The 26,920-nt window shown below is 40.8% G+C and overlaps 1 protein-coding gene across 1 annotated transcript in view; it reads right to left on the bottom strand.

Moving 5' to 3' along the window:
* LOC132570542 (midasin-like) overlaps positions 1-26,920 on the bottom strand; it is a 168,914-nt gene that overhangs the window by 6,864 nt on the left and 135,130 nt on the right. The window contains 19 exon segments of the mRNA XM_060237254.1: positions 951-1,125; positions 1,985-2,100; positions 4,476-4,556; positions 5,037-5,191; positions 5,358-5,531; positions 6,390-6,591; positions 7,509-7,610; positions 8,955-9,116; positions 9,383-9,678; positions 13,087-13,222; positions 13,416-13,556; positions 14,393-14,562; positions 16,000-16,141; positions 16,591-16,728; positions 18,197-18,358; positions 19,372-19,541; positions 19,694-19,834; positions 20,410-20,639; positions 21,916-22,392. Of these exon segments, the coding sequence (XP_060093237.1) occupies positions 951-1,125; positions 1,985-2,100; positions 4,476-4,556; positions 5,037-5,191; positions 5,358-5,531; positions 6,390-6,591; positions 7,509-7,610; positions 8,955-9,116; positions 9,383-9,678; positions 13,087-13,222; positions 13,416-13,556; positions 14,393-14,562; positions 16,000-16,141; positions 16,591-16,728; positions 18,197-18,358; positions 19,372-19,541; positions 19,694-19,834; positions 20,410-20,639; positions 21,916-22,392 (3,370 nt within the window).

Below are 26,920 nucleotides of genomic sequence, written 5' to 3' on the forward strand. Positions count from 1 at the left end.
AAATACTGCAAGTGTGCTACTGTTTTATTTTAAGTTTTAAAAAATCTTTAATTGTGTTTGTCTGTTTCCTTTATAAAGTTTATATCTCTGCCACCTGGGACTACATTTTATGACACAAATGGCCTGGCCTGACAAGATCTCATTTATCAGATCCAGCTCTCATAACAAATGAGTTCGATGTCCCTGATCTAAGTAAAAAACTACTCTGCGCTGCAGGGACAGAATTACCCATATGGCCAGGGCTCAGTGGTCCGTGAAACCTAATCCATACTGCTTGTCCTGGAATAAGATAGCAGCTAGGGGTTCACTAATGAAGTAGGAAGAGAGAGAGGCCTGTATCCAATCAATCTGTGCATGGAAACTGGAGTTTTCTTGAGTTGGACTCTGTTCTTGCAGCCAAAAGATCATTCTCATTGCTGCAGGATTTTCATGGGTTGGGGGGCTGGACTGAGGAAGGATAAGAGGATGAAACTGCTCCTCCTCCCTCTTCTGCAAGTACAACAGGAAAGGGGTCACTTTAATAATTCCATTCCCTTGTCCTTCCTCACTGTAGCACACCAACCTATATCTCTGTAGGGATTCTATGACCCCATGACTGAACTTTCTGGAGGTCAGCAGTAGAAACACAAGAAGTATGGGAAAAGCCCTGTATGTTTTCCATGCATGGATAGTTGGATAAAAGCCAGAGCCAGCAGGCAGAGCAGGAAGTGAGAATAATAAACTATTCTTATTTTGATGTCACACCCACAGCACAGCTGGAAGCGTATGCTGCAACCTTGCTGAAAATAAGCATGTCTGGATATAAAGGGGAGACTTTCTAGGAAGTCTTTGCATACCACTTTGAGTTCCATGGAAGAAAGGCATGATACAAACATAACAACGGATAGGTGATATACCAGACATTCGTATATTTATGAATTCAGAGTCTAAGGAGCTTCATTATTCTTTACCTGTTTAGAGTGGTTATCTATCATGCTAGATGAATCATCAAGGGCCAAACAAATCTGGTACTGTCGTTTACTGGGCTTGGTCCTTCGTAACCATATTTTATCCTTTCGGAACTGGCTGGCAATATAGGGAATTACTTTGCGCATGTTCAGTCTTTTTCCTGTCCTGTAATCGCCTCTGGTAGAAAAAAAATGCAAGGTATTAGAATTATGCATATTTCAGAGGACGTTAGGCAGAATACCTATCATATTTACTTAACTATATAGTTTTCCTGACATTTAGACTAAAATATTGCTGGAGATGACAGTTTTGAAATATCTCCTAAAGTGAAGGAAAAACTGTGTCAAAAACTGGAAAAACTAGCTCTCAGAGCAAGCCAGCTGCCAAACTAACTTGATTTTAGTTTCTCTAATTTATTCTGGCTTTGCTCATCATTGCATGGACAAGGTCAAGGATCTTCTGCCCCAGTCACTAACAATCTTATTCAGCCATGTCTTTGGCATCTTTCAAGCATAAGATCATAAGAGTTTGCTTTTAAAACATGAATACCAAGATTATTAATGCATTATTGTGCCTACACACTCTGTGGTTTTTCCACACTTGTGCAAAATTTGCAGCCCCTAAGTACTTTATACTTCTTTTCTTGGGACTTCTCGACAGAATGCTTGAACTGGACCGGGATATAGAGTTACGTCTCAGTACAGGTACAGACAAAGTCTTTTAAAGCAATGGTTTGGAGATTGGAGCATTACCAGCCCCTACCGTCTTTGGAAAATTATTCTTTTATATGTTTAGCTTGTGTCATAATATCCTGAAATCAAGATGTAAAGCACTAACTCTGAAAATGCTATGCAAACTATATAGGCAGAGTGTAACAGGAAATCCAGATAAAGTTGATGTATCTGTCAAATACTATGAGATAAGAAATGCATCCTGCACAGGACGGTATGAATAAGCAACCTTTGGCTGTGAAGAATGCTTTTGGGAAATCAGGCTTCGAAGAACCAGGGCCGTGATTTAGACAGACCAGACTTACTTCAGCTTGGCTGCCTGAGTTGGCTCCAGTATGAGTCGGAGCTGCTCACAGAGCTGCTGTGAAAGTGCTGCGGTGAGTAGAAGGTATCTTTGCCACATCTCTGCTGCTGCCTTCTCCTGAAATAGTGACACACAAGACAAAGTCCACAACTGTTCCTTAGCTGTTAGCTCTTGGGAGAGGGGGAACACAGCTATGGCGTGGAGTGACAAGTTTATAAAAATGCAACTCTTTAGATGAAATCACTAGGAGTTCCCCCAGAGCTATTTGGGCCCATCCTGGGACTGGAAAGCACCTCTCCATTTGGTGGAAACCCGCAAAATTCCAAATTTAATCTGATATAATGTGAACAACTGTTATGGAGAAAACAGGACATTAGTAGGAAAGCAAGATGCTGTTGCCATTCAGTCAACTGAAGAATACACAGCTGTGGCTAGAGTCAGTCACTGGTAAATCAGAAGAGGGAAATGCCATGGAGGCTGAGCTGACCATCTGAAGAGATCCAGGACCTTCACAGTCAATATGGGCTATATCAGGATTAGCAACACATTCATAACGAGAATTTGCTGCAGCATTCAGGACATTCGCATTATAGGCTGTAAGGAATTCAGTAGCCCCCGTGGCTACTCACTTTTCTCTACCTTAAGGAGTCTCAATGTTGCTTACTATCACATTCCCTTCCCCTCCCTACCAAAGGCATCTTATGAGAGAGGTGGGGCTGAAAGAGTTCAGAGAGAACTGTGACTGGCCCAAGGTCACTCAGCTGGCTGCACATGGTGGACTGGAGAATCAAACCCGATTGCCCTGATTAGAGTCCACCACTCTTAACCACTATACCATGTTGTGTTTTCTATCCCTGTGATATGTTCTGCCTATCTAGAGCCAAGTCACCATTGTCTCCTCATGAAGACAGCACAATCTTCTGGCCCCAGCAATTTATGTATCTTTACTGACACATACTGTGTGTATCATTACATATATTCCTTCTAATCATCATGGAAGACAAGCTGTACAAGTCTGATTGGCTCCAACTAGTTGATGTTTCCCTTTAATTTGTTCTTTGTTCAAGTTCCTTGTGCTACTAGGTCCTGAAAATGATTTGTCCAGCTAAGCAGGCTAGCACCTGGTATACTCAGGCACTGCTGCACTGTCGGAGGGGAGAGCCACTGCTCAGACAATTGTCTTGATCAGTGTAATACATGGAGAATTCTATGCTGCTATGCTCAGCAATAGACATTATTCTTGAGAAATGTCATATTGTAACAGTGGAACCACATCTAGACTGGAGGCCAGCATGCTCAACAGCTGAGCTAGGACCATGAAATCCTTTTTTCACTAAAGTCTCTTGCTCTTGGCCTGAAGACAGGAGGAAGAAGCCAAGTATCTGGAGTGCTGAAAACTGTTTTCAGCTCCCCCCACCCTGGTCAAGCTCTCTAAAAGCAGTAGCATTACATAGATGCTTACGCATGGGGAGGCAAAAAAAGTGTGGGAAGAATGGATGCTGTCTGACAGTATATTCAGTCCTTCTGTTTTAGGGAATTTACACACACATAACCAATCAGAATGGAAAAATGAAGGAGGAATAGTAAAGGGCTGTTACAAAACCGGTATCCTCATAGGTTTATTGAGAGTGATAATGGAACCGTGTTGCCTGCTCCTGAGACAGACTTGGTCCAGGAAACTCTGAGAAAGCTGTGCCCTTGGTACCTGATAGCTGAAAAGCCATGCTTGTGACCAAGAGGAGGTAGTGTCTGAAAGTTAAGACAGCCTCGCTTGGAATCTTTGAAGAATAGTAGGATGCAGCCTAGTTAGAACATATGCAGTTGTCTGATGTTTTTATAAAAATTTCAAACCCTTGTTCTTGCCTTAACATTATGTGATATCATGCAAATAATTTCTTAGGGACCTTTACAATTACAAGGTATCACCAACATGTTGCCCAGAATGATCAAGGTTACAGAAATTTAGCTTACTCTGTGATGATCACTAATATCCAATAGTGGACATTGCTTAAGAAACAAAGGCCATATATGACTTGGGGCCAACATACCTTAAGGACTGCCTTCATCTATATGAACCTACTCATTTACTCCAGGCATCTTCAAAGTCCCTGCTTTGAATGCTCTTGTGACATCTGAAGCTTGATAAGTGGCAACCCAAGGAAGGGTTTTCTCAGTCATGGGGCCAAAGTTTTGGAATTTCCTCCCCAGAGAGATTTATCTGTCTCCCTCTATTGGTGTCTTCTGTTACTGGGTGAAGACTTTTTTGTTTTGTTTTATATACTCCAGTAACGTTTATCTGATTTTATTGAATAATTTTATACATTATTTTAAGGGCTGATTTGACATTAAAACGCTTTCATGTTCTCATGTTCACCACCTTGGGAACTCTAATAAGACAGAAAAATGGCATACAAATTTTTTAAATAAATTTGTTAAGACTTGAATCTTCCATAATGTAACAATGCGTAATCATGATAAAACAATTTACCAACCTCATCAGCGTTTCCAGCCTGCCAAATTTCCAGCTGCTTCTCTAGTTCTTGTCGTAGCTCCTCAGGATTCTTAACAATGTGCTTAAATATAAGATATTAAAGGTTGGAGTTACCAGAATGGAAGTTCCTTTCCCCACCTTCTTACAACAGTAATCAATCTACAACAACATACCTCCAAAAGTACAATTTATTTTCTCTGTTTTAAAATTAGGGAAATCTTTAATCTAAAAGAATGTTACTATTTTTAAACATTCTGTTTATATGAACTTTGAACTTTTATTAGAAAAACATTTTCTCAACAGAACCCATCTATTACATTTGGAAAGCATTACTGTACACTGTAAGAAGCTAGCTGATACACTTTTATCAAACGGAGCCTTGAATGCTATTTCCAGCTTTCATTTGTAGTAAGAATATTCAATGCAAAAAGCATATCCTTCACCTGTGAGCATATCCATAAGGTTGCAATATCTGGTGGTACTTTTACTCCTATAATGCCTTTAGCAGGTGAAATCACAATTATTCCTATTCGTGTAATAACACAATTAACTAGTATTTTACCTGAATTTTGGTATTCATTAAAAATTGATAGGCAGTATGTATAGTGGAGTCTTTGTTTCTATCTGTCCTGACTTCTGACAATGGTTTTTCTGTTCCACGTTCTTTGTCATCCTCAGAACTGAGATCTTTGGCTTCCAACTCTGTCTCTTTAGATCCTGCATTCAAGATATCGTCTTGATTAATATTGCACACATACATCCTATTATATTATCCAGATTTATTTAATTAAAATTTTAGGAACCACAACAGAAATGTTTTGAATGCAATTAAGTACGGTTTTTTTAAGGATAAAGTGCTTAAAATTGGAAGCTGACAATTTACCAGAGTTGGAAACACCAGACATCTTTACTTCTGGATTCAGCTTCTCTGTTTCTACAGTGCTAAGATCCTCAGCATTCTGAGCATCTGCTTCCACAGCTGTATCTTCTGAAACTGGTTCTTTGTCATCTTCACTGAGAGGCATGGCCAATTTTTGTTGTTCTTCATTAGCTACATCTGTTAGGAACATTTAAAAACAATTTAAATCTTAAACTGTGTGGTATCTCCCACACCAGCACAAGGGAAAAATAACACAAAAAATGATTATTAGTACTTTATGGATTGTGTTTTGTAATTGTTAATGAAATTTAAAAAAATTGAGCAAAGAAAAAAGTATCCAAAAACTTACTACACTCTTTAGAGAAAGCAATTCAGACTGCAGAGATCAAATGGTTAGTCTGGGGCAGTGAGACTCAGATTGGGGACTTTATGATTATCTGCTAAGAACAGGGCTTTTTTTGAGCAGGAATGCAGTTCCGGCTGGATTGGTATCAGGGTGTGTGGCCTAATAAGCAAATGAGTTTCTGCCGAGTTTTTTCTACAAAAAACCCCTATGTGAAACAACAGTGATATCGGGGGTGTGTGTATGTGGTCTAATATGCAGATTAGTTTCTGCTGGGCTTTTTCTACAAAAATAGCCCTGGCTAAGGCTGTTAGCCTACACTAATTTTGTATGAGATGAACTTACAGAAATGACTATCTCAATAAACCCATACAGATGACCTGAATTCCTAGGGAGCAGCCAAGTGAAGACGAGGACTTTACCACTCAAAGTGCATGCATGTGCATGGTAGAAACACATGGTTAGTCAAATTCCAGAGATATATCCTAAGACAAGCTCACATTCACAAAAGTGGAAGTTCAAGTCCAGAAGATGGGGGGAGATGGGGGGGTTATCTCATATTAAGCTAGGCTTTGAAGTACTCAGAGGACTTTCTGAGTGCCTCCAGAGCTTTGTGCAATGAAGGCAGAGAAGGTGACAATAACAGAACTAGAGAGGATATAAAATGTGATGTCTTGTAAATGCTGCCATACCATAGGTCTGAGCATCATAGGATTCTGTGCCTTGGTTTATGTGCTCAAAAGCATCAGCTTCTTCTACATTTTGTTCTGGCTGATTTGGATTCTGCTCTGATTTGTTGCTGGACTCCACCATTCTTAATCTCTTATGGACATGTTGACTGTGGTCCCCCATTGAGCGTTCATTGTCAGCTTGTCCAGGTTTTCTCTTAAAACTCTGAAAAATGGGTAAAGTGCAGCCACATAGTTTTGCTAAGTTTCAGTAAAAAAGACTCAAAATTTCAAGACTTCCGCCGTCTGCCATCATTAACCGCAGAAGTAAATTCTCTACTCAGGAGGGTTCCACTGACAGTAGAAACACCTTATTTAAATTTGGAAAACCTAATGTGTTCCCAGATGCACAAGTGGAATGTTTATGCTATTTTAGATAATAACTCCACCAGTTAGTCATCCAGGAGCAAAGGAATCAGCCTTTCAATCAAGGTCCATCTTAAGCGTATTCCAAATGGAGATGTGAAACAGCAGCCCTGTTGTGCAGTGGGGTGGAGTTGGGTGGGGACAGCTTCTAAACAGCTCCTTCTTCATACTGCCCACTGCTGCTCCCATCCGCACCAACCCTGCCCTTCCGCCTTGCAGAACAGCTGAATTAACAATTGCATATCCAGTCACCACCAGGCAACCCCCACCCCACCCCCTTTCTTGCTTCATAGTTGACTTGTGGTAAAAGACACTGCTGCTCAGCCAAAAAAATAACAAGCAAAAAGCTTGTTAAAAGGTTGAAAAGGGAGCAGGGCTCTGCCTCACCCCCAAGATTGGCTGCATGTGGAGCTTCCCCACAGAGGCTCACAGTCACTAGGATATCACTCTATGATGGAGCAAAAGAGGCTTTCCCCAGTCACTGTGACATTTCCCCTTTAAGTTGCAGCAAAGTTCAGACCCCCTACTCTGCCATGAAGCTAGGCAAAATCGGGTTATTTGAGACTCCTAGGGGATGTTAAGCCTCCCACTTGTATTTGTGATTCCCAGGACTGAGGCCAACAATAATTTATTTTACAACTAGTGGATCAACCTAATTCCATTTTGCAAAATTTCAGAAAGCAAAATACAAAAAAAAAAACAAACAAAAAAACCCACCTGTGTCTTTTTCTTGCTTTGTTTCCGAGAAGCCATCTGTGCCATTAACTCAGATTCATGGCCTTCTGACTGATTTGCATCAGCTGCTCCACTTCCATGCTCCTGAAAAAACACAAAAATGTCTGCTGTTAAAACACAGCCCCAAAAGTCTCTGCTTAAACCAGACTCCTGCAGTGGCTTCAAGATACAGCGATGTGCTTCACATCACAGTTCTGGGAACAAACTTGTGCCTCAGTTCCTATGCTGTGTAAAAGACTCAAAAGCCAACTGGCATCATCAAAATGGTTAGGACCACAGGGAGACTCCTAGCCTCATTTGAAATCAGTAAAATTCTGAAAGTGTTCCATTATAACTGAATGGTGCCAACTGAGTTCACACCAAAGACAAGGATTCCACATGTATTTCAGGGCACTCCTCTTACACCATTTTGAAAACAACTGCCTGCAACAAACCACGTGTAGACTGGCAATTGTCTAGAACTATGAGCATCCCTACCTTAAAAAACCTACTTCTGCACACTTTGCCTATGCAGATCACACAATATTAAATTCTGGATTATCATGGGACTTGTTTTCTGCCCACCAAAAAGGTAATTTTGCATGACATCGCTATTTTACCACATATATATCCATACATATTTTACCACAATGTATCCATCTAAAGAACTTATATCCTGTTTGCTCTTAAAATGTCTGCGGCAGCTTGCAATAAAACACTTAAGAATTTTTAAAACCCCTATTGTATTGTATGCAAATCATGAACAGTTCACACAACCAGTGTACCTTAGGCACAATGCAATCTGCACTAAAACAGTGGATGGCCGCACACACAGTGATCATATGAACTAACATTCATCTCCAATTGTGTGCATTTGGACTTTGCTTTAATGCCCAGCTATTGCCAGACAACATGAATTAATATGTCCAGAACAGGAGTGTGCGTTCAAGATCTATCCAGGCCTAAAATATACCTTATCAGTATTTCGGAGTATATTTTGGCTTCCCAAATGTATCCGTGTTTTCTCAGGAAAACAGCAGCAGCAACTCCCAAAAATTCCTGCAGGAGAAGCCCACCCAGCCAGGATCTGTGTGACACAGGGAGCAATCTACTTCCTGTGGTACAGCAGATCCTGGGACTGGCTTCTCCTGCAGCTTAGTTTAAGCTGCAGGAAAGGTCCAGCCAGCCCCAGTATCAGGCTGGTTTAAAACAACAACAGTATTTTTCCTCTTGGTTCTATTGGACCTGGAAAAAATTGGGATTTTTTGGGAATCCAAATTTTTTGGAGGGTCCAATAGACCTGATCCAGAAAATACTGGTAAAAAGCAAAACTGTACGAAGTTTAGAATAAGCATTTATATTTACATAAAAGGAAGCATCTATAAAGACTATCATAAAGGTAGATGTTTTCCACTCATACAAAGGGACTGCAGCATATTTTCAATTTACCTCTTTCACTGTGTCTTTCTCAGAAGCCGTTCCAGCCAATTCTACAGCAGTATCACTCTGCAGGTTCTCTTCTCCTGCCTGACCACAAGTTTCATGTTCCATTCTCTCAGCTGCACCAGGTAACTGTTCATCCTGGTCATGATTATTGACATCTTCCTCTTCCTGGAACAAACAAAAACGCTATCATTAGTATTGTAACAGATTAGGAATGCAATAGAGAAGACTACAAAGCTGCTTTAGTTGCACAAGGTCTGTATTATATTTGAAATGTCAAGGAATTACCATCACTACTTAACTACTGAATCTTATCCTCTGGTGCTTTCCAAATTAATCAAAGAAACACATGCATTTTACATATGCCCCCTTAATAACAAAAGATGTCACATAAAGAGACATTTTTTTCTATATAATAAGAGAAAAAGTAAAACCTGAGGATAAAGGCCATGTTCACTAGTGGGAATGCCAGTCTCTTTGTGTTCCTCTTCCTCTTTTTGGTCTTTTGTTGCATCATCATCTTCATCTGCATTTTCACTAGGAGGTTCTTCATATTCTTTTTCATTTGTTTCTTCCTCCATTTTATCGTCTTTTGCTTTATCTTCAAAGGAGTCTTCTTCCATTTTCTCAGGATCTTCACCATGTTCACCCATATCTTCAGTTTCCTCCTCCTTTACCTGCTTTTCATCTATATCCATTATCTTATCTTGTATCTCAAAAGGATTTTCTCCTAAAAATATATGATTTTCAGAAAAGTGAACAAGAAGGATTTACTAAAATTCCTAGATAATTTGGAAGAAAAATAACCAAGTGTGTTATACTTTTAAAACTTGACTGTCACTTGGGTGTTGTAGAAATTGTCAGTACCTGAATGAGCATAAGAACAAAAGAGAAGCCATGTTGTATCAGGCCAATGGCCCAACCAGTCCAACACTCTGTGTCACACAGTAGTCAAAAGCCAGGTGCCATCAGGAGGTCCACCAGCAGGGCCAGAACCCCAGAAGCCCTCCCAATGTTGCCCCTCGAGCACCAAGAAGAAAAAACATCACGGTCCACTCCAGGCAGAGTGTTCCATTGGCAACTTGTGGCTAATTGTGACCAACCCGCTTTTGAAGCTGCCTATGCCTATAGCTGCCGCTATGTTCTGTGGCAGTGAATTCCATGTGTTAATTGCTCTTTGGGTGAAGAAATACCTCCTTTTATCCATTCTAACCCGACTGCTCATTAATTTAATTGAGTGCCCACAAATTTTTGTATTGTAAGAAATGGAAAAAAGTACGTACTTCTTTCTCTACTTTTTGCATCCCATGCATAATTTTGTAAACCTCTATCATGTCAACCCTCAATTGTCTCTCAAAGCTAAAGAGCCCTAATTTCTTTAACCTTTCTTCATAGGGAAAATGTTTCATCCCCATAATCATTTTATAGTTGTCCTTTTCTGCACTTTTTCCAATGCTAGAATATTTTTTTTTGAGACACAGTGACCAAAACTGTACTCAGTATTCCAAATGAGGCCACACTAGAGATTTTTACTGGGCCATTAAGATACTGGTTGACTTGTTTTCAGTCTTTTTCCTAATAATCCTCAGAATACGATTTATTGCAGTTGCACATTGAGTTGACATCTTCAGTGAGTTATCTACCATGATTCCAAGATTTCTCTCCTGGTCAATTACTGCTAGTTTGGACCCCCATGAAGGTATATTTATAGTTAGGATTTTTTGCTCCAGTGTGCATTACTTTGTAGTTGCCCACAATGATGCCCACTCATTTGCCATGTTGATGCCCACTTGCTAAGCCTCGACAGATCCTTCTGGAGATCCACAGTCTTCCCTGGTTCTCACTGCCCTGAACAAATCAGTGACATCTGCAAACTTAGCCACTTAACTGCTTACTCCCAACTCCAAATCATCAAGAAGCAAGTTAAAAAGCACTAGACCCAGTACTGAGTCCTGTGGTACCCCAATGCTTACCACCTTCCACTGTGAAAACTGCCCATTTACACTCATTCTGTGTTTTCTGTTAATTAACCAGTTTTGAATCTACAAACAAATAAACAAAAAATGGACACTTCAAATTACTCCCATTTGGGCTTGGTGACATCACAATACAAAGTAGCTTGTACTACTGTAGGAAGCCTGTAGGAAGTGAATACCTTTCTCCTCGATTCTCTGGTCTGCTATAGATATCTGATTCTTATGCACTCTTATTATAGGCAGAGGAACACAGGTGGGAAGAGAGTCTCATGCATTATTCAGGGACTCTTATGGCTAATTCATTCTGTATTTGCCACTAAAAAGTATGAAAGAGGGACATGTACTGCAAGAGGGCTTGTCCTCTTATCCCATGACTGCTGGGAAGAGTGTTATGCAGTACTAAATGCCACAAGATACAAAGGATACATACATCTCTAAATGTCCAGGGACAAATGTTGAATATAGATTAAAAAGCTGTGATTAGCTCATGCCTCTCTAGCACATGTCCCTCTTTCACACTTCCTACAGTAGTAAAAGCTACTTTGTATTGTGATGTCACCAAGTCCAAGCCCAAGCCCAAATGGGAGTAATTCCAAGTGTCCATCTGTTTGTGCGTGTACATGTATGTTTTTTGTAGTTAGGTTAAAAAGGAACCAAAATAATTTGCCTTGAGGGGCCACTAAATCTCCACGAATAACTACATGCTCCTATAAGGTGCTTTGTTGTAGCAGGATCCAACCGTATTTGGCATACTTGGATCTCAAATGATCTTCTTACCCCATTGTGCAACATCTTAGGCCTAATTAACATATTCATCAAATGATGGAATTAAGACAGGCTAAATATGGAATAAATAAATATAACCAGTTACAACTTAACACAAATATTTAAGAAGCTGGACAGATGAAACCAACGAAAATTCTTCATCAACTCTGGACAGCATGTAAATTCAATTTTAAAAAGACAACCTCTATGTGGAAGATTTTGTGTGCGACAGCCCACATGGTGAGCATAACCTTTGAAAGGCCTGTCCCTAAATGCATTAACCCAATAGGGTTCAAGGTCTGCAAGCGGTTCTACAAGGGATATCTTGTAACATCACATGCTCTACATATGACTGGGCCAATACACATCAGTAGAGGCCACACAGAAACACTTTTGGTGGTTTCCTCATGCGGCTTGGCAAGGCTATAGAAAAGGTATTCCAGATAAAGAGCCAGCACATAGAATACCTCTCTGTGGGTCCTTGCAGTTATAATCTGATATGTGAATGGCCAAACTTAGATGGGATTCTCAAAAAACCTTAAAAGACTGGAACAGGACAAAAATAGGGGTGGTTGTAGTTCCTGGGGGTATCTGGGCCTAGGTTGCTTAGGGCTTTTTAGGTCACAACTGAGAGCTTGGGAATTTAGCTTTGAAGGCAACATAAAGTCTCCAAAATATTAAGAGCCCTGGTGAGATATGATCCTGATGATACATAACTACCTCAGAAGGCACTGCAAGCATTAACAGGAATGTCACAGGCATTATCGTGTGTAGCTTTGTTTCACTACTGCGGTTTAGCCTTAAAATTAAGATGGAAATTATACTATTTAAAACCAAATCTCCTTACCTTTTATTTATAATCGTTTCAGTTCTGTAATTCATTGTTGTGACCCACCCTGAGAGCCCGCTTGTGGGAAAGGTAGGATACAGGCCTCAGATTCAGCAGGAGCTCACAGGAGCACAGCTCCTGAATCTTTCTGAGGGTTCCCCCTCCTCCTTCCCACCTTGTTCATTGAATAGTAGGTGCAGCTGCATAACAATCCTTGGATGAGCTCCACCACCTAATTTTTCTACAAAGCGACCCCTGGTAGGATATAAATCCTAGGAAATTAACAAATGAAGTTGTTCCCCCCCACACACACAAAGCTGCAAACACACATAAAGGCACACTCAACTGAAGCATGAATGATCCAGGCAAGGGAGAGCTCTAAGGACCACAATCCTGTTTCTCCAGCCCCAAAATTCAGTGCCTTCCCCATCACCATTAGTTTGACCTTCTCTGATTTACTCTGCATCCAGGTCCCAACTACAACCAGACACTGGAAAAGGTACTGAAATGTGTTACTTTTTGTCCTTAATGGCATCTGCTGCTAAAGAAAATGCTGTGCTAGCTATACCTTCTTCTTCCTTGTCCTCATCATCCCTCTCTCCATTCTCCAGGTTCAGATCATCAGGAAGATCTAATGCTTCAGCTTCAGGCTGCTTCTCTTGCTTTCCATGATAAGGATCACTCTCATTTTCATCATATTCACGCTGTGAAGTAGAAATGAATCACACACTGTGAAGGGAGCAGAGGTGGAATGAAATGGGTGAAGCAAATTTGTGCCAAGCAAAACCAGAAGAGAACTGAGGCCATGCAGCTATATTTGAGTCTATAGTTAATTTACACGTATCGTGCAAGGAAAATGGCCATGATGCAGCACTGCTGTGAAACCGCCCTTATTACCTCATCTATTTGTTCATGGATTTTCTCTTTGATTTCCCCATCATCTGTTTCCTTCTCTTTTTCTTCATTCCTGGGTGGTTTCTCATCATTTTTATTGCCAGCATCTAAGTTGTCATCTTTTGCTACAAGCTCTGAATCCCCCTACATGGTTGAAGAAAAATATCTATGAATCCATTTGACTGCAGATTGATGCACATTGGTGGATAAATGCTGGTAACTGTGAAAGTACTCCTGGTAAATATTACAAACATAATTCTACATTTTTACTACCTGAACACACTGAGACCTGCAGAATGAATGCTTGATCTTTCAAGACTAGAGAAGGTGGCCACACATTATTTAGCATTTGATTTCAAGGAATATTTGGAGTATTTCCCACACATATTCATTATATAAAATTGTTACACAGAGAGAGAGATACACAAGGGACACAGCATGCAACAAGACGTTTCCCCACAGCTTCACTGAAAAACAAATTCAAATTAAATTCCCAGTGTTTTTAAAAAAATCCTTTGAGACAAAAACTTGACCCAAAGTTCAAATTTGACTTTAAGATCAATGGTGAGAATAATAAGATCTGCGTATGCTTTCTAAATATTAACATAGAAAGGAGTCTGCTAAGTAAAGAAGCAACAGAAGAAGAAGCTTACAGCCATTTACAATACTAGGCAAGAAGAATAAACCTTGTGGTTTCTGCTGAATCTAAGATACAGACAGTCAAAATGGTCGCTAGTAACAAGATCCAGCATCTTATGGGGAAGAAAATGGAAAAACTTTGATCAATTTCATTTGTTTGGGGTTCATCTTTTCTCTTTATATCAAGAGGCTTTGCGTTTCATCATTACGTCAAAGGACTTGTGTTTCATGTATTACAATTCTTTTATGATGTATTTTGGATCAAGGGGCTTACATTTCATGTATTACAATTAAAAACTGGCTCAGTACTTCTCAGAGCACGCATTCATTTTTGGTTTTACCTCATCCATTCCTGGTCCAGTTTCTGTTATACTGTCTTCACTGTTGCTGTCATTTTCTTCCTCCTCATCATCTCCCCAAAGTCTTTCATCCAGTTTATCTGCTTCAGCATCTCCAAGGTTTCCCATCTGTTTATCTAGTTCTTCGTCTTCATCAGATTTTTCATCCTCTTCTATGAAAAACAATACAACTCAATGTATAAGGCACACATGGACTAATTCAAAGCTCCACAGCCCCTCCAGTGCATATTAAGAATTCCCCACAAGCAAGGGCTTTACCATTCCCTGCAATATGCCTGAGATCTTGGCGCGCAGGTGTAAGACAGAACAGGAAATATTGGTTAGAATTATGGACAAATGTTCTGACTTGGTGTAAGGCATATGTGCCTCTCCAATACCCATCATTACTGTAAGTGCCACAGCCCTTTCTCACAAAGACGTATCAGAGAAGTCAGAAATATGCTGATTAATACGTGTTCAATCACCCCCCCCTCTGCAATAAGGTACATTTACTTCCTGCTCAAAGTATAGTCCTTGATCAGACGCCACTATTTAGCCACAACTGATTCTAACACCCCTTTTCCACTTACAGAGATTGCCTACCAACCCCAGCAACCTCTCTCTCTCTCAGGTTCAGTGTTACAACTAGGTCAGGCCATCACACATCAGTATTCTCCTTGTCTTGTTTACAATCTCCAGAGTCATGACCATTTCATCTCTTAAGGTCATCTCACTCATAGAGACATAAGCAGACAGGGTAGCCCAGCTCCCTTGAATAACAGGCCCTCACTCAACACTTCACAGAAGTTATTGGGGTTGGGGCTCAATCACTGCCCTATTCACAGGCTGCCACCATTTATTCATATCCTAATATATATATACACTGAGATCGTCACTGGTGAGTGCGCGTGTCCTTTCCTGAGAAACACAGCCCACAGAATTAAGTAAGGAGTTGGATTTTATTTATGATTTAAACATAACACTGAAGAAAGTAAGGTAGAAGTTCCAATGTTTCTTTTCCCTTGAACTTCTGAACTGTTTCCCTATTCCAGCATTTGGGATCTTTTCTTTCCATTTAGCCTTATGCTGCTCTTGGCCTCAGCTTCACTCAGTCGGACGCATTCTTTATTACCTTCTCATTTCCTATCTGCCAACCCCCAACTTTTGTTTTTTAACGGTTTCTCATGGAATCTAACCCGTCCATTACACCATTATCAACTATTAAATCACTGTGAAAGAATGCAATTAAAAATGTCATACTATACTCAATTTTACTAGAGATAGATTAAGAAATAAAGAACAAGCAATTTTTAGAAACAATTAATGCATTTCATAATGTCAAGAGTCATAGTAAGTTTGTACAAACATCTGCAGTACTACCACATGGCAATGTTTGTAAGTACAAGTGGAATTATCAGCATTTACAATCAATCTGAAGTACTAAGATTAAAAGGCAATAGTGAATATATTTTATTTAATTCAAAGCAAAAGGATGCCTAGATCTCTGGAATCACCCAAAACTCTAAGTATCACTATTTGAAAACTTACATTGTTTTGTATTGGGTAAGAGGGGAAGTCAGCTTTCTTCCATTACATTACAAAATACAAACCTTGCTTTTCTTGATCCCCATCGTATGTTTTTCCTTCAAAATCTTCTGACATTTCAATTGCATTGTCCTCTCCTTCAATATCTGGTTTGGATTCTGAGTCTTCATTGTCCTTCTCTTGACCCTTCTGGTAAGTGTCTTCTACCTGGATTATTAGGCTAACAATTATTCTTGCTTTTTAAACAGCATTAGTTTTTCTGTTTATTAACTTGGAAAAGCTGCTTGAATACTTATTCAAAATTCAGCTTCAAATGGTTGGATCCAACAAAGAATTTTTCTCTAATAGAAGCAGCTCTTGCGCAGCAGAAGGGAACCACTAGATCTAACCCATTGTTTTCTTAATCCAAATGGCATAATAATTGGTTTTGATGTCCTTTAGAACTCATAATGCTTTCTTTACATTATCAGCAGCCTGATTTATTTCCTGTCAAGGAAAGTTGCTGCAAAACCCATTAAACTCTCATATGAAAATAATACAAAAGCATTCATTCACAGAAGAGCAGGCACATGGAAAGCAAACAAATCTCAGCTTTCCACAAGATAGCAATTTCCTCCACCTGGTTGTTCTGCAGCCATTCTCCCACTTATACATACCTGAGCTTCATCTTCTATCTTGTCACTCACATCCTTTTTGCCTTCTCCTTCTCCGATGCCACCTCCTTCATAGTCATGGAACTCTGTGGCTCCCTCTCCTGCTTCCTCTTCCGTGAGTTCTTTTGGCAAACAAAACCCCTAATACAAAAAACAAACACCCTCTGAAGCAGATGGTAGTATTCTAGTTTACAGGATTAATTATTCTAAGAACTCAGTCATCTGAGGTGCTGGTATGTATGCATGCCAAATAAAACCCTATTTCAAAGAAATGCTAATTAGATTAACTTTATCCATTTCTAAGGTTTCATGAACTGTCTAGGCTGATTACTTCAGATATTGTTTATAGGGGAATCTGGATTTTTTTTTTATCCTTTGCTGGGAACATATGTAACTTCACACATTCAACTGTGTGCTGATTACCACATGTGATAGTGCTAGGGTTGCCAAGTCCAATTCAAGAAATATCTGGAGACTTTGGGGGTGGAGCCAGAAGACTTTGGGGGTGGAGCCAGGAGACACTGGGGCAGAGCCAGGAGCAAGGGTGTGACAAGCATAATTGAACGCCAAGGGAGTTCTGGCCATCACATTTTAAGGGACAGCACACCTTTTTAAATGCCTTCCTTCCATAGGAAATAATTGATAGTGGCACCTTCTTTTGGGGCTCTAGAATTGGACCCCCTGGTCCAATCGTTTTAAAACTTGGGGGGTGTTTTGGGAGAGGGACTAGATGCTATACTGAAAATTTGGTGCCTCTACCTCAAAAAACAGCCCCCCCCCCAGAGCCCCCGATACCCGAGGATCAATTCCCCATTATACCCTATGAGAATCGATCTCCACATAGGGAATAATAAAGTGCCCAGCAGACATTTCCCTCTCCCCCGCCCTGGTTTCTGGAGACTCTGAAGCAAGGGATTGGCATTTCTACTCACAAGCTGCTGCCAGCTTCTTCAAAGTAACACAGACACACCATCCCAAGAGGAAGCCTTTCCAATCGGAGACTGAAGCCTCTGGAGGTGGAAAGTCACATGGTGGCTCTGGGGGCGGAACTCCCTGCCCCACGCTGGCCAGCTGACTGGGGGCGGGAAGGAGCCTGGGAAAGCGGAAGAACCCCCGCTGGGACCTGGGGATTGGCAAGCCTAGATAGTGCTTCCCACAATGAGAAGTACATTTTTAAACTGTATGTAATGACTCTTGATTCAAAGCCCACCAGGATGAATGTGGGATGCAGAATTAGTTGTGTGGCTTTTTAAAAAAGTTAAAATCAGACTTCTAATATTCTAGAAAGTGCACTTAACCCATGCTAGGAAGTCATATTCTAACAAAGTATATAGCACAATTATGACTACCTCATAACCATTAGAGAAGCAATAATTCCCCTAACCAAATTCATTAAATGAGTAAATACAGACAACAGTGAAATTGTGGACTTCTATGTGTTTTTTATAATAACTGTCTTATTTATAGTGAGTTCCACAAGGTAGAAAGGTGGCTAATAAATGTTTTTAATACAAAAAAAAATTAAATAGCAGCAACACTGGAATCCATTCCATTTCTACTAACACTTCCTAAAAAGTTCCAAATAACTGAAAAAGTAATCCTTTCTTACCTTCTGGGCAAGTTCAGTAAATATGTTAGCTAAGACAGAAAGCAATTTTCCAGTACTCCTATGGGTGGCCAAGCAAACCGTGAGGTAGAAGAGGATGATACTGGAATACTTGTAGAGCACTGGCATAAGACGCACCAGTAAATGGCAAGATTGATTAAAAAGCTGTAGACAATAAACAAAAGTATATTAAAATGGGTTTGAACATCTAAACTGTTATGTTCCTAGAATTTTACACCAGACTAATTTTTTTTCAAAAGTCTCAGAAACCTACTGCATTTTTGAAGCAAAACGAATGGAAAACAGTATAAGAAAGTGATGTTCAGAGCCTATTCCTTTTAAACCAAGTTGTCATAATGGCTGAAGAGTTGAAACTGATGCATTTTACCTTGCATTTAATTAATGAAGGGATAGAATCTTTAGTGCATGTCCTGTATGACTGCAAGGTGTACAGCATTCACCGTGAAATCCTTCCTTCTCCTGCAATCTTGCCTACCACTCAATCAAAAAATACAACAACTGAAGGATCTTTTGAATGACAGGAACCATAGGGTTATACTCAAATTAGCTAAATTTGGCTGGCTTGCCACCAGAACTAGAAAGTCACTCATAGCTCTGAAGGGAAATAGGTAAGCATTTTCTTTCTCTTAGTTGGTAGTTTTTAAAATGCTTAATCCCATTATTAACTAGATCTAAGTGGGCAGCTGTGTTGGTCTGAAGCAGTTAAACAAAGCAGGAGACAAGTTGCACCTTTAAGACCAACCAATTTTTATTTAGAACATAAGCTTTTGTGTACTCTTAAGCACACTTCATCAGATGAGGAATCCAGCACAGTGAGCAAAGCCATACAAAGCTGAGCAGAGCCATACATAGCTGGTAGGCAGTGGCCCAGAATGCAACATGGTACAGATTTAAGAACCAATGACAGTGAAGTAAAATTATCTGGTAGGCAGTGGTTTAGAATGTTAAATGGTACAATGACAGAATAGTAAAATTAACAAATTGAGCAAACCTTTGATCTGAGTAGCATGAGCATTATTAACTGTATGCATGTATGTTTTATAATTGATAGTAGCAATTTTACCTTTGTTCTCTCAGCACAATTTATATGGGTTACTGTAACCGGCATTGGTTTTATCTGTATTGTTTTTGCTGGCTTTTGCTGTGAATAAACTTACCTTGCATTTATAGGCTGTATAATCTTCTCCATAGGATTTCAGTCGCCGCAGAAGTTCAGAAATGGCTGAAATTATTTTCTGTGCTTGCAAAGAACTAACATCAGAACAGATATCTTCATCCAAAAGCTTAGTCAAAAGTCCTGACTTGAGCCAGTCAGCTGAGGGCACTCCTTAGGTGGAAAGTATAGAAAACTAAAATGATCAACATGTTTCAGATGGGCTCTTGGCAACCCACTAAACCCCAACTCCTCACGGACAGGAAGAATGCGTTGAAGTATAAAGTAGTAGCACAGTTCAACTGGGGCAGTAAGGGAACCCTTACCATCCTCCAGAGTGGTTTCTTTCTCTCCTTTTTCTTTTCTTCTTTCTAGTAAACACTGTATGGCACTCAAGACAGCATGAATTGCAAGTTCTACTTGTTCAGAAAAATGCTCTACAAAACCATCTTCTGATTTTTGGTCCCCTTTGGACACACAGCAGAAATGTTAGTTGGAATACGGTTTTAAAAGTTCCACTACAGCCAAAACATGATTATGACACAGAAATCAGTGTTCTAGATACAACAATAGGAAACTTAAGTTTTAAGCAATGCAGTAATCAAGACTGGCAACAGGAATGAGTTAAAGATGGGCTAGCTGAGTGGTTCTCAAACAACATCCGGATCATAGCTTTTTAAATTGAAACTGCTTCCTGTTGTGTTTGAAAGGATTTTCTTGGGTCAGTTCCCATATCATTTATCCAGCATCCTGTTAATGAATTCAGGATAGCATGATTTATAGTGCTGAACACTTTACCCTCTCATTTCATCTGTTCATCAGGGCTCAAGAATGTCCACTTCAGGTCAGTGGGATTTTATGCATAATAACATACTTATGATCACAAGATCATAAAGAAATTATGACCTATTTTGTTGTACATAGCCACAAAGGTTAATATCCACACATGGCCACAAGGTACTATATACACAGGATTACTGTTTAACTTGCATTTAATGAATGAAGGGATAGATCTTTACAAGAGGAAAAGGATTATTACCACCATCACAATGTGAAATTGAACTAAACAGCTGTGCCTTCCAAATAGCAAAGTCGTCTACACTTCTATTAATTTCTCCTTGGATGTATACAAGGCTTCTGATGAGTGCAGTCTGAGACGCAGCTTGGCAACCTTCCAGCTCTGGTAAAACAAACAAGGATTCTATATCTTGCAGCTGAGTTGAAATCTGAAGCAAAGATTCTATCCCCGAAGAGCACACTTCAAAGCTTTTCCTGTAGTAAAAGAAAAAAGGTACTGCATTTAAAGAAGTTTTAATCTGAAGATTTGTTTGTTAAAGAAACCCCCCCCACGTCTTTTAAGTTAACAAAATGCAATACTTTTGCTCTGATAGCCAATTTGATGCCAGACAAAACTGGCTGTCCTATAGCACAAAACAATTCAAAGTTTATTTATAACAAAGAGATTTTCTTGCTTCTATAAACCAGGATCCTTTCTCTTTTTCCCAACAACCCCTAAAACATTTGAAAAGCTGATGCTGGTTGTTGGAGAAGCATTACATTTTGGCATAGGAGCTGCACTAAGGAGCAGGAAATCAGTCAAACCCACTCCCAGCTTCTTCCGCCTTCTAGTGGAAGAAGCACACCAAAGAAGTTTTCCAGTACAAACAAAAGGGGAGATCTCTTCCAATCCCCATCTCCTCACCTCACAGTAGCTCCCTGTGTCTCACAGCATTTTGTCCACAAGGCTCCCCTGACACCCAGCATCAGCTTTTGGGGACTACTGAAAGGGTACCTGACCTTGCAGTGGGATGTATTTGTTTTAGGTAATTTCTATGCTGCCTCACCATAGAATCTAATCAAGGCAGCTTACAAAGTAAAACATAAAGCTCTAGTGAATTTGACAAGAAACAGCACAAATCACTGAGCAGCTTAAAATGTCACATATAACAGTTCTCAGGGTAGATCCAGAGTGCAGAAGTGTTAACAGAACAATGCCTTACTGAAAGGCTTGTGTAAAAAATGCTTTGTGGTAGAGTCTGAGGAGGGTAACGTTTTGGGAGGTAAGAGGCCTCACCTGGATATAATACCATAACGTCCACCTTACAAACCAGCCATTTTCTCCAGGGGGATATGTCTCTGTGGTCTGAAGTTAAGCTATAATTCTGGGTGATCTGCAGATCCCACCTGGAGGCTGGCAACCATAGGTCTGGCAGCAACCTCTGGGTTGGTTGACTTGATACCACCTGACTTGCATGACTCATTTTATACTGCAGTATTAAGTCATTTATACTGCTGCAGGATAAAGCATGGACCCTGGGTTTTTGGCTCCAGAGGCTTGATGTGCCTCCATATTTGGGCTGTCAGCTTTCACAGGACTAATCACTTAATCCAGGTCTCCAGTTGCCCATATCAGCACTGACACATCCTTTCAAGTCAGTGTGTATAGGTATAAATCTTATAAATAAATGTTACAGAAAATAGGACAAAATTTATCTTTCAATGCTATCAACTGAATAGGTTTCACAGTTCTGCTGTGAATCTTACATACCAGGAATGGAAAAGAGTCTCACAAGATAGCTGTCTTATTCTGTCCACATCTGCTTTAATTGCCTTAACTTCCACAAGCATAGTCTTCACTCTGGAAGCCAACTGTTGACACACTGGATCCTGTTTTTGCATCTTGCACCCAAAGGGCATCTGATCTGAGGTCATTGGAGTGAGATATTGTAGATCTGAAGGGATATGTTCAAGTATTGACACTGGAACTTTTGTTGGGTTCAGTTCACTGCTTTCACATTTGAGAGTGACTGACTCCGTGTCTGTCCTGGGAACATTAACAAATCGGCCTTTTGGACAACACTCTATAAGCCAAGACAGCTGACTGAGGACCATCACAACCTGCATGGTGAGGTACTGTAACCTGTCAGTCCATTGCTGAACACCATCTTGAGGAGGAAATGCTACGTCATATTCATTACTGATGGTCAGTTTAGCATCTATCTCCTGTACACAGCTCAGAAGATTCCTATTTATGAGATTCAAAGAGAAGACATTTGTTGATATTCAATGCATCATCGATACAGTTCAACCCACAAATAGCCACCCAATCAAGAGGCATTTCCGAATCCTTGAGAACAGAGAATACATGTTAAAAACATATCCCATTCCTACTGATAATTAATACAGATATACTGAGGTGCTACCGTGCTACCACATTATTTCAAAAAGTATGAAGACAGGAAATGCTGTATATATTAAATTATTATAAAACACAAGCACACAGTAGAATTATAGTAAAGTCACTTAGTTGCGGAGAGAGATTTCCCCATTAGGTCATGGATATACTTTCTCCAAAATTTTGCATCACATATCTCTCCCATTCTACAGTCACTCCAATGGCTGCCTATCAGTTATTGGGCTCACTTCAAGGTAGTAGCTATCGTAAACAAAGCTTGTCATGACCCTGAGACATCAGGTCTGTGGCACTGCCTCTCCCCCTATGCTCCCACCACAACAGGCAGAAGCACTGCTCAGTAGCAGACTATCTCCTTTGCATACAAAAGTTCCTAAGTTCAGTCTCCCGTTAAAAGGAGCAGAACATAGGGGATGTGAAGACCAAAGAGAACCCTTGTCTAAGTAGACTGTACTATCCTTAATAGGCCAACAGTCTGACTCAATATGAAGGCAGTTTCATGTGTGCGTGAAGGCAGATTCAAATTTGCTTCATTCTAAAGTGTCCAAGATCAAAAGCAACATAGGACGAGCTTTCAGACACAGAACATAAAAACAGGTTGCTTACCTGTAACTGATGATCTTCGAGTGGTCATCTGTGCAGTCACACACATGGGTCTTGCCGCAGGCAACGGATCCGTACCTCGGAGCTCCAATAGCTCGCCTATAGCGTCTTTTGGCGCGCTTTCCTCCTGCCCTGGGGAGCAGGCAGCGACTGCGCATGCCTGGAGCGGGGGGAGAGCGCCCATTCCACTCAGTTTCTTCCAGCCGCCGTTGGCACTGACACTATACAAGGTTAAGCAACAATTACAAGAGGCCAGCAGCGGGGAAGGCTGGGTGGGCGTGTGTGACTGCACAGATGACCACTTGAAGATCATCAGTTACAGGTAAGCAACCTGTTTATCTTCTTCGTGGTCTCTGTGCAGTCCCACACATGGGTGACTAGCCAGCTAAATGTCCTGGAGGAGGGTGCTGGTAAAAGAAGCAAGTTAGTTACATAAACAAATCAGATCATATTATGCAACATAGAGATGGAAGCGGATGCACTCACCCCTGACTTCAGTGGAAGATGGATCTGAGGACCGCTTGACCGAAGGAGGCGTCACGTCTCGCACGAATGTCTAAGGCATAGTGGGAGACGAACGTGGATGGTGAGGACCACGATGCAGCCGCACAAATGTCCTCTAGGGAGACGCCTTGCAGGAAAGCCGAAGAAGTCGAGACCGCTCTAGTAGAGTGGGCCTTAAGACCTTCGGGCAGAGGCTGTTTAGCCAGTTCATAACACAACCTGATGGCACTGACTACCCATTTAGATAGTCTTTGGGTAGAGATTTTGTGTCCCCTGTGAGGGTTCCCGTAGGCCACAAACAGATTAGGGTCCTTGCGGAAAGGTTGTGTACGATCAAGGTAGAAAGATAAAGCCCTTCTAACGTCCAGAGAATGCAGGGCTCGTTGTCCTTGGTCGGATGGGTTGGAGAAAAACGTTGGTAGAGAAGTTGAAGTCGATAAGTGGAACTGGGAGACAACCTTCGGAAGGAACGCAGGGTCCGGTCGCAGAACAACTTTGTCCTTGTGGAAAATGGTGTAGGGAGGATCGTGGCGAAAGGCGCATAAGTCACTTGCCCGTTTGCCTGAGGTAAGGGCTACCAGTAATGCTGTCTTCCAGGAAAGAAGGTTAAGGTCTATGGTAGCCATAGGTTCAAAGGGCACTTTCATCAAGCAGGAAAGAACTAGTGACAAACTCCAGGTCGGGACGAAGGGCTTAACAGGTGGATTGAGGTGCAACATGCCCTTAAGAAAGGACTTGGACAAGGGATGGGAGAACACAGTTTTGCCATCAACAGGGTTATGGAACGCAGAAACCGCAGATAAGTGAACTTTTAAGGAGGAATAGTGTAGGGACTCAGTTTTAACAGCAGAGAATTTAACTGCGCCACAGAATGTAATGTATTGAAGCTTTGTTATGTTATGATAAGGAAACGTGCTGTTTGTGTGATCTGCGCAGGCGTTATCTGTTGTTACGTTGACCAGACACATATAATTAATTGGCTAATGTTGGTGGAATGATGTGAGGTCATGGTTTCAATAAAAGCTGGACGGACAAAGGCAGGAGGAGTCTTCTGAGAGGAGTCTTCTAAGACTACAGATGCCCTCTCAACCTTTGTGCGCACCCCTTTCCTATAGTCAGACGTCTCCCGGAATTTTTATTGTCTCCTAAATCTTTCTTTCCACACCTCAATGCCGGAGCGGGTTCTCTTACATTTTGGTGCCCCTCAGGGAGGCTCAGAAGAGATAGCATGACAAGATAACCTGATTTATTGATCATCACTCACACCCTGCGCCCGGCGAGGGCTAACGACGTCGAATTTACCTGGTCAAGGTTCCGGGGTGAGTTGGCTTGTCAAGTTAGACCACACACACACTGTAGTGAAGATGGGGTCTACGTTATGTGCTGCTCAGGCTGATTTATTGCTTGAAAATCACTCCACTCCACCCGAGGAAGGGCTTCAAAGACATTTTATTCATCCGGACAAGGATCCCGACAGTGGGAGTGATTTGTCAAGTAAAGAGCACACAGACCCTGTAAAAATGGGTTGTTCCTTATCAGCTGGCCAAGCCAGCCTCAGAAAATATTTACACTGTCTTCTTTCCAAAGAAGGACTTGTTGTTAAAAAGTCTGATGTTTTCGATTTGGTGAAAGCTATTACAGATATTTGTTTGTGGCTTCCTGACAGTAGAACTTTAACAATACAAGACTGGCAAAAAATAGGGAATGCCTTTCAGGATCATCCAAAGATCACAGCCAAAATTCTGTGTACCTGGGGCAAAGTAAAAGCTTGTTTAGAAGGGCTTAAGCCCACCAACATTCTATTTAATCAGCAGACAGAGGCTGAAGCAATGCTTTTTGGCGTCTTACCTCAGATTCTGTTATCATTGCCTTCAGAGTTTTGTGTTACATCTTCTGGCTGTGATGAAATTCATCTACCCCCTAAATCACCAGATGGCTCAAATAAGCAACTATTCCACAGCATTGCTCTTGTTCCAAAAATGCAGAGGCCAGCACAATTAACTACAGATCTCCAAGCTGCTGTGCTGGAGGAGGGGGATGAAAATATTCGAGGAGGCCCAGATACAGAACATCAAGGCCAAAGTGAAGTTGTTTTTCCAGAAGGCTCAAGTGTGGGAGGACAGCTAGCTGTTTGTGGCAGATTTGATACATTCCAGACTCTGAATGAGCTACAGGAATCAGTACCTTGTATCACAGCCGTACAGCAGGCAGTGCTGACGGATGGAGCACTCTCTCAATTGTCCTCACTTGTCACAAAGGCCTATAAAGAAATCCCAGAGGCTAATGAGAATTCCTTGGCTAGTTTTGCTAACACAAGCCAAGGTGCCATAGAACCCTATGCTGAATCTGTTAATGGACTTATGAGGGCAGTGCAGAGGCAGATTGACAGTGCTGGGGCTGGAAAGCAATTGGCTTTTGAAAATGCTAATGAGGATTGCAAGGCAGCCTTGACACCTATCTACAGCAATCCAACCACTGATATTCAGTCTATGCTCAAAGTGTGCCAAAATGTGGGATTTTGCCTCCTGGTGGCTGCAATTCAAGCTGCTCAAGGATCATTAAATCCAGCAGTGTCATTACATGCCCTGCCTATACACTGGAAATATGGATGACATTCTGCTGGCTGGAAGTGGACATTAAGTCATCATATGGATTTTTTTAGTAACAAGTGTTTCAAGAATATGGCCTTATGATTGCACCAGAAAAGATTCAACGTCAAAGTCCTTATGTGTATTTAAGGCACAAATTTTCCACAGCTTCATTAATTCCAGTTTTTCCACAAGTACAGCTTTTAAAAGACATTGACATTTATACAATTACAAAGTATATTGGGAAACATTAATTGGGCTAGGCCTTCCTAGCGTTTACAACCATGGAACTGTCACCTTTATTTTTAGCACTTGCTGGACATTCATCTCCTGCAGAAAAGATTGAAGTCTACCTTTGAAGAAATTGCTGTCGTGGAATGGATTCATCTACCACATACTTTTTAAAAGAACTTGTACTCAAAGCTTATAGCAATCTCTGACTTGTTTTTTAAATCCAGAAGTAATCCAATCCAGTTAACAGGAAAAGATATTAACCTTGTTTATTTTCCCTTTTCACAGGTTGTTGCAGACTACTTCAAAGTTCCAAATAGCTTTTGAGGGTTTTCTGGGAACAATTGTTTGTAACACCCCCCCAAAGATAAATGTTTGTTGTTGTTTTTCCAAATGTCTTACTAACAAACTAACTTGCTTTTTTTTCACACCCT

This window comes from Heteronotia binoei, chromosome 1 (assembly GCF_032191835.1).
Source record: "Heteronotia binoei isolate CCM8104 ecotype False Entrance Well chromosome 1, APGP_CSIRO_Hbin_v1, whole genome shotgun sequence".
NCBI classification, from domain to species: domain Eukaryota; kingdom Metazoa; phylum Chordata; class Lepidosauria; order Squamata; family Gekkonidae; genus Heteronotia; species Heteronotia binoei.